Here is a 19143-nt window from a genome sequence, read left to right as displayed (position 1 = left end):
GATGGAGGACTCCAACGTTCCCCGCCTGCCTTGCCGGCCTCTGAGCTTGCAGTTTAAGAAACATTGTAACAAATATAGAAGCTAAACACAACCCCAGAAACCTGCTTTCAGCGAGCCCGGGATCTCAGAGCTGGAGTTAATCATTGTTTCGATTATAGAACCGAAACAAACCAGATACCTTCTTTCAGCAGCAGAGGCCTCAGAGCTGGAGCCAGAGCTAAAGCTGGCCCAGAATAAAAAGAAAAAAAGGAGCAGTTGGGAGCTTTAGTCGGCCTGAAAACGGCCCTCAGCCCCTCACCCAGACTGGCCAGGCACCCCAGTGGGGACCCTCACCCTGATCCAGGACACCCTTCAGGGCAAACCAGCCAGCCCCATCCATGCACCAGGCCTCTATCCTATATAGTAAAAGGGTAATATGCCTCCCAGCACCGGGATCAGTGGAGCCGCGAGGCCTCCCGGCACCGGGATCAGCGTGATGGGGCAGCGCCCAAACCCCCTGATCGCCCTGCGGCTCTGTGTGTGACAGGGGGTGCGGCCACAACCTCCCTATCGGCCCTGCTCTGTTCGTGACAGGGGAAGGCACACCAACCCCCTGATCAGCCCTGCTCTGTGCCTGATAGGGGGGAGCTCCCCAACCCCCTGATCGCCCTGTAGCTCTGTGTGTGACAGGGTGCGGCGCCCCAACCCCCTGATCGGCCCTGCTCTGTGTGTGACAGGGTGCGGCGCCCCAACCCCCCGCACCCCCCCCCCCCCACGGGCCCTGCTCTGTGTGTGATGGGGTAGAGCCATAACCTCCCCATTGGCCCTGCCCTGAGTGTGACAGGGGGCGGTGCCCCAACCCCCTGATCCGCCCTGCCCTGAGTGTGACAGGGGGCGGTGCCCCAACTCCCATATCGGCCCTACTCTGTGAGTGACGGGGGGAGCTCCTCAACCCCCTGATTGGCCCTGCTCTGTGCATGACAGGGGGGAGCTCCCCAACCCCCTGATTGACCCTGCTCTGTGCGTGACAGGGTATGGAGCCCCAACCCCCCTGATGGGCCCTGCTCTGTGCGTGACAGGGGGCAGTGCCCCAACCCCCTGATTGGCCCTGCTCTGTGCATGACAGGGTATGGAGCTCCAATCCCCCTGATGGGCCCTGCTCTGTGGGTGACAGGGGGTGGCGCCGCAACCTCCCCATCAACCCTGCCTTGAGTGTGACAGGGGGCGGTGCCCCAACCCCCCAATTGGCCCTACCCTGAGCGTGACTGAGGGTGGCATCACAACCTCCCAATCTGCCCTGCTCTGTGCATGACGGGGCGGCGCCCCAACTCCCCAATCAGCCCTGCTCTGAGCCCGACCAGGGGCTGCACCTAGGGATTGGGCCTGCCCTCTGCCACCCGGGAGCAGGCCTAAGCCAGCAGGTCGTTATCTCCCGAGGGGTCCCAGACTGCCAGAGGGCACAGGCCGGGCTGAGGGACCCCCTCTCCCCCCCGAGTGCACAAATTTTTGTGCACCGGGCCTCTAGTCCTATATAATAAAAGCCTAATATGCAAATTATCCCCTCGGGCAGTCTTTCGACTGGGGACGGTGTGGAGCGTCAGCGTCAGCCACGGCACTGCGACCTCTCGCTGGCTACCTGGGTGTGGGGGTGACGAGCAGAGGTGCAGTGAGAACGTGAGGTGTGAGGTTGTCCGCCAAGCTCGCTCTCACTTCCCCTGCCACCTTCCCCCCAGGACGCCAGGGCTCATGCACTGGGGAAGCCCCCAAGAGGAGCCCGCCCCACACCATCATGGCCTCTTCCGGTGAGCCAGGCTGCAGCCGCAGGTCTGGCTGGGAGAGAGCATGCTGCCTGCCTGCCTTCTGTGCAGTGCTGCTGGGTGGCCCAGAGGCCCACGCTGTGCCCTGGTCCGCGGCCTCAGGCCGCGCTCACCGCATCTCCACGTGGGGACTTGGGCACCGTGACTCAGGTTGAGGAGGGTGTGGGGGTGGGTGGGTCCCGGGGGCCCAGCTGCCCAGACGCTTGCACTTTGATCGCCAGCCTGGCCTAGGGACCACACCCGTGCACGAATTTCATGCACTGGACCTGTAGTCATTTGAGAATTAGTTTAAGTGCTTCATACCTAAACACTTGATTCAGTATGTACCCCCTAAGAGCAAAGGCAATATGTAGTCCTTTAAAACATTGTTCTGTAATATTCTTAGGTAACTTTCTCAAGCAGTTTGTAGTGTGCATAGAAAGAGGTGGAATTTAATGAGCCAGAGTAAATGTTAGTCCTCAGGGATGGGGATATATAGAAATTTCACATGATTACAGACTTTCCTTAGACAGGGGTCACAAGCACAGAATGCTTGTAGGTGCCAGGCAGGAAATATGAGTGAGTGCAGTGTGGGCCTGTCCTGGAGGAAGCACTTGCACTTCCGCAGTGGACTCTTGCAAGGGAGGGAAGGAGAGAGGGAGGGCCCAGAAATCTAGATTTTTATATGTTTAAAAGGTTGACAAGTTTAAAAGGTTCACAATTAATTCAATTTTATTTTTAAAGCAAATGAGAAATGAACACACTATGTCTGCAGGTTGGTGTTGGCCCCCAGGTCACCAGTTTCTGACCTCTGGTCTAGGAGAAGCTGGTAATCAGAAGGATTGCACACAGAGTGCTACCTAGAGCAGGGGTTCTCAACCTTTTCAGTGCATTGGATCCTAATGAGTCTCTTTTCAGAATAATGTTTTTGCTTGTTTATTTTTAAATCAGAATACTGTTTAAGTATATAAAAGTTATATATGACTACAAAGAAAATCAATTGTATTGAAATATTATCATAATATTTTTAAAAACCTAGATATGTGCCTTGATTAGTATCATGACCTAGTGGTAGATCTGTTAATTTCTGTAGTTTTTAAAGACTGTGAGAATAAGTGATACTTTGAGATAACTGTAACAACTGTAAAATAACATTAAAATTTCTGATCTCTACTAGTGGCAGGGTCACAGTTACTGCTAATAATACTCTGCATTGTTGCCTATATTCCTAATTGAAAGTAATGTTACATTTCAACTAGAAATTCATGAAAACAAAGATGTCATTTCTCCCCATACATGTTTAGTAACTCCCAACAAATTTCAGGTTAAGAATCCCTGAAATCTGCAGCCCCTACTTGTATTGTAGTAGCATAAGGTAGCAGTATAATATTATCGAGTGTAATTAAGCAAGCTACCTTCTAACAGTTTATTTCTGTCTCTGCAGTGAACTTTCTGGTTACTGAACTTGAGTCTATGTTTTTCCTTAGAACGTTATCATTTGTCTTACAAGATTGTGCGAACAGACAGTCGCCTGGTACGCAGCATTCTGACAGCCCATGGATTTCATGAAGTAAGCTCATTTTGACTACCTCACCTAACCTGTCCAGAAGCTGAAAATCCTAGCTACCTGTCAGCTACCCATGCCAATGCTAGAAAGTACATGGGACCAATGCTTAGTGGTGAGGGGAGAACTTGCAATACATGGAAGACATTTCCACAATTAAAAGCTTTTTTTTTTTTCTCTTGCTAAGTTTATAGGCTTAGGCTAGAGGCAGAGTTGCCCATAAGGAATTGTTTGTTACCCAATTAAGGCTCTTTGATTGCAAACAACAGAAACAGACTCTGTTTAACATACACCAAAAGGGATTTGTAGGAAAATCTTTTGCTCATAAGATGGTTAGCAGGATCAGGAAAAACTGCAAAGGCAGCCTTTGGAAGGAGAGACAGGACAGCTCCAGGGATCTAGGACAGGCAGCTTCAGGACCATCTCCTGTAGGCACCACGTGGAAGAGACTCAACTCCATTCGTTGTCCTTGTGCCTTTCTTCACTCAAGAATCACATTCTGGAGATAGAGTGACTGGCCCAGCTTGGGTCATGGATTCACTCTTTGGGGGAGAGAGGGACAGATGATTGGCAGGTCCTTTAAGACCAAAGAGTGTGTGATTCCCAAAGTAAATGGGGAAAATTGGGATATTGACATCAAAGGGGACAGGCAAAAATGCTAGACAGATTTCCACTGTAGAGATTTTTTTTGTTGTTAATTCTCACCCAGGGATATTTTTCCATTTGATTTTTAGAGCGAGTGGAAGAGAGGGGGAGAGACAGAGAGAGAGAAGCATCTATATGAGAGAGACACATTGATTGGTGGCCTCACCGGTGATTGAGCCTCCAACTGAGGTACCCACCCTTGACTGGAATTGAACCCAGAACCCTTTAGTCCAAGGGTTGGAGCTCTGTCCACTGAGCCAAACTGGCTAGGACCACTGTAGAGATTTTGAGACACTTGATAAAGGTATGCTTGCTAGCTCTTTATCCTAGGCTGAAGTCTGAGGTAGGCATTTTGAAGTTCTGGTACCAGTTTATATTTTGTCTTGCTGCTATTTCATCTCCAGGGCTCCCTTCCTCTCTCTCTAAATATGGCACCTACCACATCATAGGCTCAGAATACAGAATTGTTTAATGAATGTACAAATAAATTATTATGACTGACTGAATGAGTGGATTCTAAGTTGATTTGCTACTATATGTTTTTACTTCTGATCAGTACTTTATATGCAGCATCTGCAAGAACAAAAGGATACCCTGAAAAGGGAGTTTTGGAGTTGGGCCCTCTTCTCATATTTGGAGATGCAAAAATATTAAGAGATATTGTGGACTTCTATAGAAGGATTAATTTATTCTACTTTAAAGAATGTTTTTATTGATTTTTAGAGAGAGAGGAAAGGAGAGGAAGAGATAGAAACATTGATGAGAGAGAAACATCCATTGGATGCCTCTTGCGCACCTCTTCCTGGGGATCAAGTCCACAACCTGGGCATGTTCCTTAGCCAGGAATTGAACCAGTGACCTCTTGGTGCATGTGTCAGTGCTCAGCCACTGAGCCATACCAGCAGGCTATTCTACTTTTTATGTCTGGGATTTTCCCAACTCTCCAATTCTTTAAACTTGATTAACCCCATGTTCTATGTCCTTAACTTTTTTGTCTTGCTAGGCTCACATCCTAACTGGGCCACCCCATGAAGACTGTGGATGAAAAATCTCTTTGGCCTTTTCTGCATGGCTCTTCCTGGGGAGGGGTTATCGTTGATGTTTTTTATCCTGTCCTTTTATCTGTCCTCAGGTTCACCCAAGCAGCACTGACTATAACCTAATGTGGACAGGATCCCACCTGAAGCCCTTCTTACTTCGCACCCTCTCTGAAGCACAAAAGGTTAACCATTTTCCCAGGTAATGCTCTTGTAGCTCCTTTGCTCCTTTTAAAGGCACCTGACATTATCATAGATTTAAATATAAAACCTAAAACTAAAACTTTTAGAAGAAAACATAGGAGAAAATCTCTATGATTTTAGATTAGGTAAAGATTTCTTAAAGATAACCATAGAAGTACAATCCCTGCTCTGGCTGGTTAACTCAGTTGGTTGGAGCATTGTTCCATACACCAAAATGTTGCGGGTTCAGTTCCTGGTCAGGGCACGTAACCTAGATTGTGGGTTCAATCCTCATTCAGAGCATGTATGGGAGGCAACCAATCAGTGTTTCTCACATCAATGTTTCTCTTTCTCTCCTGCTCCCTTCCTCTCTCTCTAAAATCAAATAAAAAAGTGTATCCTTGGATGAGGATTAAAAAGTAATAATCTGTATACAGTGGGGCCTTGACTTATGAGTTTAATTCGTTCCGTGATGGAGCTCATAACTCAAATTACATGTAATATCAAATCACTGTGACGTTCGCTGCGCCAACTAGTGGTGGGGTATCTGAAGCTGGCTCGTAACCCGAATTTTTTTGAGCTTGCAACTCAAAGCAAAAAATCGGCCGAGAGACGGCTCGTATCTCAAAAAAACTCGTTAGTCGGGACACTCGTAAGTCAAGGCCCCACTGTATATATAAACAGGGAATATGCTAATTAGCCGAGCATCACGACCACTCAGGAGGAGCTGCGCACGCAGACGGGCAGGAGGGGACTGCGTGCTGCCCCACCCCAGCAGCCGCGGGGAGGCTGGGCTGGAGGTGAGCCGGAGTGGAGACACAGCACACAGGAGCGCCTGCCCCCACCCCAGCGGACACAACACGGTGGCCAGGGCTATGCGGATCGGGCACGGGTCCTGGCCCCCCACGGGGTGCCTTCTCACACGATTTCAGTCGCGTGCTGGGCCTCTAGTAATAAATAAAAACCTATGCATAAATGCTTATAGTGACTATTGATAATCTCCAAAAATTGGAAACAGCTCATGTGTCCTTCCACAAGTGAGTGGATAACTGAACTGTGGGTCACTACTGAGCCATAAAACAGAGTGAAACACTGATACATGCAACCACAAGGGTAAATCTCAATTGTGTGTGTTACCCTCCGTGAAAGAAGACAGTCTCACAGGGATACACACATCACATGATTCCCTTTAATCGACTTTCTGGAACAGGCAAAAGACAGGGACAGAAAACAGGTGACTTTGCCAGGGCCTGGAGGTGATTGGGAGGGTTGACTGCAAGGGACTTGAGGTAACTTTTGGGATGTTGGAATTGTCTAAATCTTGATTGTAGTGGTGGTTACATAACTGTATGTGTTTGTTCAAATTCAGAATAATACACTAAAAAAGGCAAATTTTACTGTACATAATGTATACCTTAATGACTAAACCTGACCGAGAATCCATTCCATGAAAATGATGAAAAAACCTTTGGGGTTGACAGTGATAGATTTGGGATCTACTGTTCTCAGTGACTTCTCTAGAACTGTGAATGTGAACTCTTCAGGGTGTGATAACACTGGATCACCTCTGAGTCGGAGTTGACTGAAATGGAAGTACTTTTATGATTTTTAGATCGTATGAACTAACCCGAAAGGACCGACTGTACAAAAACATCATTCGGATGCAGCATACGCATGGATTCAAGGCTTTCCACATCCTCCCTCAGACCTTCCTGCTGCCAGCTGAGTACGCAGAATTCTGTAGTAAGTGCTTTGACTCACTGCCCACCCCCAGGAACTGAACTTGGGGCAGACGGACCTCCAGGGTTGCCTCAAGTTAGTCACCAAATTCGGGTTTCTCAAATCCTTAAAAAACTTGTGTTTCTTTAGTAAAACAGCTGCAGAGATAACTTTAAAATGGAGTTTATTCTGACTGTGTGCCTGTATATTCATTCTTAGAAAGGCTCGTCAGTATCATTTATGTAGGACACATTGGTGTCAGGTAAATGTGCTCTTGTCTTGTATGCAGTCTCTTCTTCATTGACAAGAGTTAGTGCACATGTAGGGATGTTTGTACTTCTGCATGTAAACTACATGTGTATCCTCTTTGCTGTCTCTTTTCCTCTTGCCATTTAGGGAATATTCCTGTCCCCTTCATTTCTGGACTTATTTGTGTTCTTCGAGGTTCCGGTCTCACGCATCTTTTGGTGTTTGGAAGTACCAGTTAGCCTCACTCTTTTTCCTTGGAGTTCACACTAATTAATTGGAGACTATCCTTGGGAGCCAACTAGGGATCCCGATGTCAGCTGTGCTGCTGGTAACGCTAGATAGGAGCATGTGGCCTGCCTCCCTGTGTCAGGGGGCTTCTTATTTATTCCCTTTGCCCTGAAGTGAACTCACCTCCGCAGGTGTAAGCAGAGGAGTGGGCTGTTTCAGGCTTTCCTTCGCGGGGCAGAGCCTGACTCAGTGGGCTTAGCGCACAGGTCAGGTGTGAGGCAGGCTTGGGAGAGTTTAAATAGTGATAACTCTAATAGCTGACACTCAGGGAGCATTTCCTTTCTACCAGGCCTCCTTCTAAGTGGCACCTCTGCTCTGAGGTAGGTACTGTTATTGTTCCTGCCTCTGCAGATGGAGAGACTAAGATACAGGGAAGTAAAGGAGCTTTGTGCAAATGGTGGGTATAGGATTCAGACCTAAATGTTCACATTATTTCCCATTTCGAGTTATGTTGAGATATGTTACTACATAATAAAAGGTAAAAATTCTGTGATAAGCAACCACAGTCTGGCCTCAGAGGCCAGGCTCTTCAGCACTGCGCTTTATTGCTAAAGGCACTGGGCAGTGCATACCCAGTGACCATTTCCCAGTGTCTGTGAGGGGGATCAGATACGACAGAGGATCAGGTGTGACAAGTTGGCAGTTCAGTGTTTGCCCACACAGGGCTCTGAAATGGGTCAGAAGTGAGTATTAATTAGATGAATGAAGTTAACTTCAGTACTACAGTGCACTCAAAGCTGAAAATCTGCAGTCAAGAATTTTTATGTGACTTTAGCCAAGTTACTTAAACCTCTCTGTACTTTAGCTTTCTCCTCTGTAAAGAGAGACTGTTCCCAGTACTGACCTTACAGAGCTGTTGGGATGTTTAAATAGGTTAACACACGGAAAGCACTTGGAATGGTGCTTTATAGGTGCTCAATAAATGTTCAATATTGTTTCCTATTTCAAGTTACGTTGAAATATATCAACACATAATAAAAATTAAAATTTCTGTAGTAAGCCAACACGATAGCTTGAAAATGCTTCAACTAACAGGTCGGCAGTTTAAAAGGTTCCCAATATGAACTCCTCCTGTTGTTGGATTCCTGGTGAGAAGTTCAAGTCCAGAATAATTTCCTACTAAAGGAATGTAAGTTGAAAATTCCCCTTCTCCTCTTTGCTGTTGCTTATTCTGCTGTTCTTCCCACCCTTTGGAGGCAGGCCGGGGGCTGGGGACGCTCATTCAGCCGATTGGGTAGAGTTAGGGTTCCTTCATCAGTTCAAGCCTGGCCTGTCTTTCCATAGAATTGCTCCTTCAGCAATTACTCAAACTTTTATGTGTTCTTCTTTTTAACAAGAGTGAATCCAAGAGGTCAGTAGAATACATAGAATTAATACAGCTGCAACCCAAAGCCACCACATTTAGCCCCTGGGCAGCTACTGCAGGCCCATGGTGTACCTCAGTCCCCCTAACAAATCACCCTTTGCCGTTGCCACCCAGCGGTCCCTACATACTAGGGACAAGCCCATCGACTTCAAAGAGACATTTCCCTTTTTCATAAAATCTGTTTTAAGTTCTCTTCTTTCCCTTTGGTATATACCTTGCATATCATATATTGGAAATTTCGTTATCTCCATGACTCTTGTGTTCTGACCCTCCGGTGCTCACTTGAGTGTGGGCGATAGGAGACGTTTGAGAAGGAAAGGGACGTGAACCGGCTGGCCTTTAGAAAAATCACTGCATGAAATGAATTGGAGGGAGCAGGGGGAGGAAACACAGTGGTCACTTTGGAGATTATTGAGTAATCCAGGTAGGAAGTGTAGCTAGATACAACTAGGTGGCCAGAATGGACAGAATGGGAGAATAAATAAGGATTGCCAACTGACTGCTAGTAGTGAGGCAAGGGTCAAAGATATCTCCAAAGGTGTGAGTCTGAAAAGCTGGGAGCATCATTACGTCTTTCTTTAGAGAGTGTAACCAGGAACATGAAGGAGTGTTAGAGTGAGAGAGTATTAAATTTTGGACCAGGTTTGGATTTGAGGTGACTACAGGCATCCATGTCGTGATGTTGGCAGGCAGTGTTTAGTTTGCCAGAGATATAGATTCTGGAATTTGCAGGTGTGGAGGTGGATGTGATTACCAAGGGAGGGAAAAATAACGAGAAGCCACACCGCAGAAAAATCAGGGGGGAGAGAGCGCAACGATGCGAACAATGACTGATGTCCCAGAGAAGGCAGGAGAGGGTTAATCAAGAGCCCCTGTGGAAGGTGAGCTTTAGGAAGGAGGTGGGCATGTCTCTCCCCTAATACAAGGAAAGGAAGGCCAAGTGATGACCCAGATGAGATTTTAGATAGAAAAGCAGGTGACTGGGTTTATGTAACAAATGCCCAGCCATCTTGGGGTGTAGGGTGATGAGGACACATGCAGGAATGAAGGGCCTGCAGATGGGTTTGGGTGTGTGGGAGGGACAGAAAAGTATGAAAATAGCTTGTGTAAGGCCTTTGAAAGAGAACCAGTAAGGAACGGGCATGAAGATTGCCTAAAGACACTGAGATACCAGCCAAGGTGGATCTCATAAATTTATGGCTTTTGTTCTAATAAGAGAAAACCTTAAACCCATCTCTGTAGATATCTGTCCCAGAGACCAACCACTACCTCAAGAGATGTGAAAGCCTGGATATTGCCAGTAATTAGAGTGTGAGGATTGGAATACGTGGTATATATCTTTCTAGACTCCTGGTGCACTGTTGCTCGTTGCAGGATGTAGTAGAATCGGAGGGCTGTGACCTTGAACCTAGGAATCTCTTGGCAACTCCAGCCACATGCGGCCCAGTGGACAGCTTTCTCGGCCGGAAGAAGGACAAAAGAAAGATAGGGTGGCACCATTGTCAGAAAAGCAAAACTTCTCTCCCAAGCCCCAGCAGATTTCTGTTTACTTCTGATTGGTCAGAATTGTGTCCCGTGGTCACTTGCAGTTGCAAGAGAGGCTGAGAAATAATTCTAAGGAATGAGCAAAATTTTGACTTCTGCTCATTAATTGCAGTTAATTGCAGGTAGCTAGATTTTAAAGCAATCAGTAAATTTATAGAATAATAATATTAGCATTATAAGAGAACTTAGCAAATCAGACTAAACCCCTTCATTTTGAAGATGAGACTGGACAGTTTATTTTTATTTTTTCAATTACAGTTTACATTCAATATTACTTAGTATTAGTTTCAGGTGTACCACATAGTGTGTAGACAATCATATACTTTACAAAGTGTTCACTCCGATATTTCCAGTACTCACCTGGCATGATACATAGTTACTACAATATTATTGACTATATTCCCTGTGCTGTACTTTACAGAACTACCAATTTGTATTTAATCCCTTCACGTATTTTACCCAATTCCCCAAACCCTCTTCCCTCTGGCAGTCATCAGTCTTTTCTCTGTATCTATGAGAGACTGGATAGTTTAAGCAAAGTGCCCCTGGTGTAAAAGCCAGAATTCGAATCCAGATCTTTCTACCCCTGGTCCAGAGCCTTTTCCAATAGCCTGCACAGGCTCCCACTATAGGACCTGGGACGCGCTAGAAGGATCCCAGACCCTGTCTAGTACGTCCTCATCCTGAGAGGCTGACAAGCTTTGCAACCTGCCTTTGCCTCTTATTTTTCTTGCTTTGTAACCACATTTTTAGAACCTAGGAAAAACTCAGTCTTTGTTCTGAAACATAACACATTAAGGATAAAAGCCTAACGTGAAAGACATTGGTATTTAGAATTCCAACAATGTGATAAAAGAGAAGCACCAAAAAAGCAAAAACTTCTGATAAGGTTAGTTCACAAAGTAAGATTTATTACAGTGTTAGGTGGCAACAACTGCATTTAGCTAGATTTTCCCTTTTGTGAAAACGAGGGTTTTATAAATGTACTTGCCACTGCAAAGGGCCTGTCCCCAGACAGTTTTGGCTGTTTCCTTAGGCTTTCCTATGGCCCCCTGCACTTCCTCTTGATGACTCAGAGTGTGCCTGTAATTATTTGATCGATGTCTGCCCCTTCTACTAGTCTAATCTCTGTGAAGGCAAGGCTGTCTTTGTCACTACTGCATGGATCGATCAATCCCTTAGCAAACTGATTGACACAGATTGGGTACTTAGAAGTATTGAATGAATGAAGGTTAGAAAATTTTGTAATTTTTGTTTTCTTTACTATTAATAATTTCTTCTGTGCTCAGCTCATTGCCTCCTTAGAATCTGGGGAAAATAGCAAAATGGAAAAAAATATACATAAACTGTATACACATACACATATTCAGTGGCTTTACTTTATGAAGGCTTAATTTGTCTTATATAACCCCTAGAGGCCCACTACACGAATTTGTGCATGAGTGGGGTTCCTTGGCCTGGCTGGCGATTGGGGCTGTTTGGGGCCATCTCGCCCCATCCTGATTGGGGCGGCGGCCAGGGGGAGGGGCTGCAGGAGGTTGGCGGTCAGGGGAGGGACCGCGGGAGATTGGCCAGCTGCGGGGAGGGACTGGCCATGGGAGGTTGGCTGTGGGAGCACACTGACCACCAGGGGGCAGCTTCTGCATTGAGCGTCTGTCCCTGGTGGTCAGTGCATGTCATAGTGACCGGTCGACCAGTTGTTTGGTCGCTTAGACTTATATATCTAATCTAATAAAAGACAAACATGCAAATTGACCATGCCTTCGCTATGCCTTAAGCCATGCCCACCAGCCAGTCAGAGCGACTATATGCAAATTAACCCAACCAAGATGGTGGCCGGAAGCCACGGAGCTGGAGCGAGCAGGAGGCTTGGTTGCTCCAGTGACGGAGGATGCCAAGCTTCCCAACCCGCTCTGAGCTCCACTAAGGCAACAAAGTTTCAGTTATAGAAGATAAATAAACCCCAGATACCTGCTTTCAGCTGGTCGTGGCCACGGAGCTGGAGCGAGCAGGAAGCCAAGCTTCTCGCCTGCTGCAGTGCTCTGAGCTCCACTGAAGTCAACAAAGTTTCAATTATAGAAGGTAAATAAATCCCAGAATAAAAAAAAAAGAAAAAAGGAGAGTCTGGGAGCTTCTGTCGGCTGGGGGCTTGGCCAGCCTGAAAACGGCCCTCAGCCCCTCACCCAGACTGGCCAGGTACTCCAGTGGGGACCTCCCACCCTAAAGGGGGTGTGGCCAGCCTGAAAACAGCCATCAGCCCCTCACCAGGCTGGCCAAACCTCCATGGGGTGAGGGTCCTCACTGGGGGGGAGGGGCTTGACCAGCCTGAAAACAGCCCTCAGCCCCTCACCCAGACTGGCCAGGCACCCCAGTGGGGACCCCCACCCTGAAGGGGGTGTGACCAGCTGCAAACACCCATCAGCCCCTCACCCAGGCTGGCCAGGCACCCCAGCGAGACCCCCACCCTGATCCGGGACACCCTTCAGGGCAAACCAGCTGGCCCCCATCCATGCACCAGGCCTTTATCCTATATAATAAAAGGGTAATATGCAAACTGACCCTAACAGCAGAACGACTGGGAATGACTGGTCACTATGACACACACTGACCACCAGGGGGCAGATGCTCAATGCAGGAGCTGCCCCCTGGTGGTCAGTGCACTCCCACAGGGGGAGCTCTGCTCAGTCACAAACCACGCTGATGGCTGCCAGTACAATGGTGGTGGTGGGAGCCTCTCCCGCTGCCTCAGCAGCACTAAGAATGTCAGACTGCAGCTTAGGCCTGCTCCCCACTGGCAAGTGGACATCCCCCGAGGGCTCCTGGGCTGCCAGAGGGATGTCTGATTGCCAGCTTAGGCCCACTCCCCCAGGGAGTGGGCCTAAGCCAGCAGGTGGTCATTCCCCGAGGGGTCCCAGACTGCAAGAGGGCACAGGCCGGGCTGAGGGACCCCCCCACCCCCAGTGCACAAATTTTTGTGCACCAGGCCTGTAGTATATAGATAAATAAGTTATCTATAGCAGGACTTTAAAGTTATGTAAATTATATATTTTGAAAGGGAGTATATTCCCATGGTACAAAAAAATTACAAAACAATAATGGAAAGCCTTCTTTTTTCTGCTTTCCTCAGACATCCACCTCTCTACCCCAGAGGTGATCAGTGCTCCTAGTTTTATACATGTCCTTCTAGAGATAATCTGTGTGTTTGTGGCACATGGCTTGAGTGTGTACGTGTATAGATGGGAGCATGCAATATGCATTGCCCTGCACTTTCCTTTTAGTCACTGAACTGCCTATCTTTGAGATCATTCCCTGTCTATTCATTAATAACATTATTATTTTGTGTGTCTGCTTAATATTCCATTATACAGATCAGGTGTCTGTAAACTATAGCCTTTTAATCAAATCTAGTCTTCTGCCTTATTTTTATACAACTCATGAGCTATAAAAGGTTTTTATGTTTTTAAATGGTTGAAACAAAAGACAATAAAATTTAATGGCATTTGGAAATCATATGGAATTCAGTGTCCATAAATAAAGTTTTATTGGAACATAGCCTGCCCCTTTCTTTGAATATTATTTATGGCTGCTTTCGAGGTACAGTGGCAGAAGTGAACAGTTGCACAGAGATTGCATGGCCTGCAAAGCCTAAATTGTTTATTATCTGTTTTTTAAATAGTTTCTTATTTATTTATTTTTAAAATATTTTTTGTTTTATTTCAGAGAGGAAGGGAGGGGGAGAGAGAAATATAAACATCAATGATGAGAGTGTATCATTGGTTGACTGCCTCCTGCACGCTCCATACTGGGATTGAGCCTGCAATCCAGGCATATGCCCTGACCTGGAATCGAACCATGACCTCCTGGTTCATAGGTTGACGCTCTGAGCCATGCTGGCAGGGCTATTATCTGTGTGTTTTTTTGCAAAAAAAGTTTGCTGGCCCCTGAAATAGATGCAATATAGTGTACTTAATTAATTGATGGACATCTTTTGCTACTATACTGCAACACTGAATAATCTTTACATACATCTCTCATGTGTGAGTAGAACTAGCAGACATATTTCTAGAAGTGGAATTGCTCATAGCATTGTAAATTCTGTGTGGCATATTCCATTTTTCCTAATTCAGTTAGGTTGCATCAAGGGAAAAAGCAGAGGAAATGGGGGAGAGTGGACAAGGAGACCTACTTTTTCTCCTGGTGAAATGGTTTGTCTGCCTGTTGGAGGCCTTGAAAAGATAGTTTAGCTCATAACAAAGGGAGAATTCTTTGTTCTTACTTTTCTCTGGTGTCTTTTGACCTCCTCTAAGCAGAGCCATCTGCCAGCCTTGGTGCCCGTTGTTTGGTTTCTCGTCCCACGATCCAGAGATGTTTAAGGTGTAAGCCTGAACCTAAGAAAGGAACAAGAGTAAAGTGCACCTTTCACTCACTTGTAAATGCGTGTTTTTCCTTTCCACTTGCACATTGTTTGATTTTAGGTGACTTTTTTTTTTACAAGCTCAGAGAAATTACTTAAGGAAAGTGACCGTATTATGGTATCTAGCATTGACACTGCCATTGTCTGCACAGTTAGCCTCTGGAGGTCCCTTAGTTAAGGGAAGAAAGAATCGCAAAGATTTATGAAGGTTGTTTGTGACAGTAATAGACTATAATCCAGTTATTTGCCTTATTTTGTTTCATCCTCTCATTCAAGAGGGGAAATGGTGAACAAAATATATTATGTAGTATTTGCTATAATTTTGCTGTCTCTTCCTTCTCTCTCGTCCTTCCTCTTTTTTTCTTTCCTCCCCCACCCCCCTCCTTTTTTGGTTTCTGTCTCTGTCCCTGTTTAATTTTTAAGACTAGTCCAAAAATACAGGTTATTTTACCTGCTGCCTTCCACTTAGAAATTTGGAAAATCCTTTGGGTACCTGAGTAGATAACCATTGTTGAAATTTCAGTTGATAATCTCATGTCCCTTCTTTCTCTTTGTTTCTCTCTCCCACTTTCTATCTCCCAATATTTTGAGCAGACTGCTATTCAAAGGATCGGGGACCTTGGATAGTAAAACCAGTGGCCTCTTCTAGGGGGCGGGGCGTCTACCTGATCAACAATGTAAGTATCCAGCACAACCTCTCTGCGTTCTGTTTTTCCCTGTTGCACCCATTGTCCTCGCTACTAATATGGTTGCTTTTCATTAAGAGCAGGCGTCCCCTTTGGAAATCTGCATTCAGAAATGTGAGCTGAGGGTGGGTATGAGGTGTCTCTTGGCAGTAACTTCCCACGACAATAGTTACTCTATGGCTGAAAAGTTACTTGATCCAGTTTTGGGGGAGGAAGGCCTTTGGTGTCAGCAGAAAAGAGGTACCTTTTCTGCTTTCAGGATACTGTCATGTGAATTCCTCAGCACTAAGCATTAATTAGCAGCATAAACATTTAGTTTTTATTGAGCAGAACTGTGGGATCCTGCCCTCAAGGTCCTCAAGGAAATTTACCCAGATCGGTATGGCATCCTTGTTGCACTCCCACCCTTCCTCCCTCCCGACCTCCTTCCTCCTCTTCCTCATCCTCTTATTTTTCCAAAATTCATCAGTATCTTGATGCTTCGCAAAATCCTCATTAAAAGTTGTTTTTAAGTTAAATGCAGAGTAAATAAAATAAAATAAAATTCCAACCACAGTTTCGCTCCCTAGATTTATAATAGTAGTTAGTAACCTAATATAATTGGATTATGTTTCTTCTTTTCTCAGCTTTGCATTTGGATATTTACTGTAGTTTGATATTTACTGTACTCATATCACCTCCTACCCTCCCTTCCACTTTCTACCTCTAAGTTTGATTACTTTTTACTATTTTTAAGGTTTTTAACATTTACATTCTCCTCAGTAACTATGATTCAGTTTCTCTGCTTTATAAGTTGGATACAAATTTTAAACTCAGTAGAAACTTTACAGCATGGAATTATGAAACTTAACTACTAATTCAGTCTGGATCTTTGTTAGTTCTTCTTCCTGGACGTTTGGTCAGCCTTTTTCATATAGAAACTAGCATTTTTCCTTGTTCAGGGAAAACTATCCCCCACCCCACCCCCTCTTTTTTAGTTTTGTTTTTGTTTTTCGGTCTTTGTTTCTACTTCTAGAACTGCTTTTTGAGGCAGTCTGGGTCTTTCCTTCGTGTCAGCTTTTCTCTCATTTTAAATTTTGTCTGTCCACTCTACCTTCTGGATCACCAGTTGGAATTCTATCCATTTATTTATCTCATTTACTGAATTTCTATATTGGCTACCATAGTTTGCAGAAACTCTTATTTTAGGACTTGCTTTCGGCTGTCGTTGCTTAGTGCAGTTTGTCTGCTGGCCTTTCTGAAGCTATCAGTTGAAAGTTTTTTAAAGTTACCTTCTGTGGTGTGAACTTCCTTGGGGATTGTCTCATTTTCCTCCTGTTGGTTTTTCTCCGTTTCAGTAACCTTAGGTGTGTTGAGCCATATTTATGAACGGAGACGAGACTGACTGAAATGGACAGCCGGCCTGAGTTTCCCCGACTTGTGTAGGACCGATTCCCTGAGAGCTTCTGCCTGGACAGGAGACTGTTGGAGCTTTGGGCAGAGTGACTGTCAGGCTGCCCCTTAGGTGGACATGAGCGAGGAGCATGCCTCTTCCTTCCCCTGCCCCGAAGTAGGGCAGCCTCATTGTGCAGGTGCAGGGAGCTTTCACTCTGAGTCAGTGCTGCCGGTCCTCCTTTCCCCACTGTGTGCCTGTTGGGGGTGGCAGGGCCTCAGGCGCCACGCTTTCAGATCCCTGCACTCGCACAAGCTGCCTTCCCCAGAGGACACGCTGTTTCCCAAGCGCCACGCGTTGGGTGCTGGAGAAGGCCCCCGGCCTCACTGTTCCACGTGCTGCGTGTTGATGACCTGCCCGCTCGTGCTCCCGGCTCGTGCTCCCGGCCGCTCCTGCTCCTGCGTGTTCACTGCCAGCGCGACCTCCTCCCAGCCGCCTTGGGAAGATCACACGTCTCTGAAGTCCGGGGCGGGGCGTCCTCTGCTCTTTTCTCAGCCTGATCCTGTCTGCTTTCTGTCTTTCAGGATCGCCTTAAAGTTTTGGTCTGTTGGTGGTCCTTGAACCGCTTTCTAGCCTTGTGATCAGTTCATTCTTTTAGAACAGTGGTTCTCAACCTTCCTAACGCCGCCACCCTTTAACACAGTTCCTCATGTTGTGGTGACCCCCAATTTCATTGTTACAAATTGAACATAATGAAAGCATAGTGATTAATCACCAAAACAATATGTAATTATATATGTGTTTTCCGATGGTCTTAGGCGACCCCTGTGAAAGGGTTGTTCGACTCCCAAAGGGGTTGCGACCCACAGGTTGAGAACCGCTGTTTTAGAAAGTATCTTCTTTGTCCTTCCAGTGGGTCTCTGGAAAGGGAGAGGGGGAGGAAGATAGGTTGTGTGTGGGGTCAGTACTCCATCTTAAACCCCCCATTCTCTTTCACATGATCTGAGCTATTTCTGTACGTATAGAAACTAACTTTCTGAGGGTCTTCCACATTGGGAAATCCTTCCATTCAGTCTGGACTGTATTATAAACACTGCAGACATGTAGGATCTGGTTCTGATACAGCAGCTATTACAGCCCCAGGCCCAGCTGCCAGGCCTGTTACCTGGCCCTGAGTCACTCCAGAAGCCTTTACGCTGTGCCTCCTGTGACAGAGGCCCTGGTCAGATGCTTTGGATGTCTCCTTTCTTGTCTCTCTTCTGACCTTGGTGGACGGCTCCTGCCCAATAGTTTTTCCTTCAGCTTTGTGCCAGGAACTCCAGTGTTATTTGAATCTCATAGACAGCACTGGTTTGGGTTTGGGTTTTAGCTGCCAAATGGAATTGCTATTGAAAGTCAGCGGTGGTATAAGTTTGCTTTTTATTTTCTTAGACATGAGTCAAGAAGAGTAGGATCTATTCCCAGCTCCTCTGGGGTTTTTTTCTTTTGGAATGCTCTTTTGCCCTGGTGATTTGTTATTGTAAAACCAACATCATAAAGAAAAGGAGAGTTAAACTTTCCTTGTGGGGCTGAGAGCCCCATGCCCTGACTCTTCCCTGGATGCTGAGTCTCGTAAAGGGGGTGACAGGTCTTTAGAGAATGTACTTGGCAGGCTCGCCTCCCTCCCACCTCTCCCTGGGCTGAATCCCTGGAGACCCCCTGCAGAGATCAAAGCACTTGGCTGGACCCTTGGCCCCCTCCTCCTCAGAGAAGCTTTGGAATGAGTCTGATTCTTTGAGGTATTTGGTGGAGGTGCCAGACAGAAGCCTGGGAAGATGCCAGCAGGCACCAGGGGAGCTGGCAACATGTGGACATAATGGGAAAATATTCCCATTTCACTCCAAAACTGGAAATTTATCACCTTTTACCCAGGCCTAAGAACCATGTAGTTAATACTCTTCTCTCTCTCCTTGCGCACAGGCCTAGCATCCCCTCTTTTCCATACCTGGATCCTTTCCCGTGGAATATGTGACCCATTAGCCAACTGGATGAAGTAACTGTTTCCAAGGCCGCTGCCTGCTTTCCTTTTAGGTTTTAGGGAGGAGGGAGTGCTCCAGCGGAGGGTCTGTGAGCAGCACTAATGAGAGCGGGTGAGGGATGTTGTGGGGGCCTGAGTTAGGTGTGAGGCCAAATGAAAACATCATTCCCGGTCTTCCTGCTGGGCTGAGAGGGCCTCTTACTTCACATTCCCAATAATAGTCTTAACCTTTTGGAAAATATCTGCAAATAGCAGCTTTTACCACTACAAGAACAGGATAAAG

General features: G+C 46.3%; 1 protein-coding gene across 1 annotated transcript in view; it reads left to right on the top strand.

The window, feature by feature from the left end:
- Positions 1 to 19143, top strand: part of TTLL5 (tubulin tyrosine ligase like 5) — a 256896-nt gene that overhangs the window by 13806 nt on the left and 223947 nt on the right. The window contains exons 4-7 of the mRNA XM_081104716.1: positions 3263 to 3345; positions 5117 to 5223; positions 6817 to 6947; positions 15380 to 15462. Of these exons, the coding sequence (XP_080960842.1) occupies positions 3263 to 3345; positions 5117 to 5223; positions 6817 to 6947; positions 15380 to 15462 (404 nt within the window). The remainder of the gene's footprint in view (positions 1 to 3262; positions 3346 to 5116; positions 5224 to 6816; positions 6948 to 15379; positions 15463 to 19143) is intronic.

The sequence above is a fragment of the Myotis nattereri genome (assembly GCF_964212035.1).
Source record: "Myotis nattereri genome assembly, chromosome: 1".
Lineage (NCBI taxonomy): Eukaryota > Metazoa > Chordata > Mammalia > Chiroptera > Vespertilionidae > Myotis > Myotis nattereri.
The sequence above is the reverse complement of the archived record's forward strand: the minus strand, read 5'-3'. Positions and strand labels throughout refer to the sequence as shown.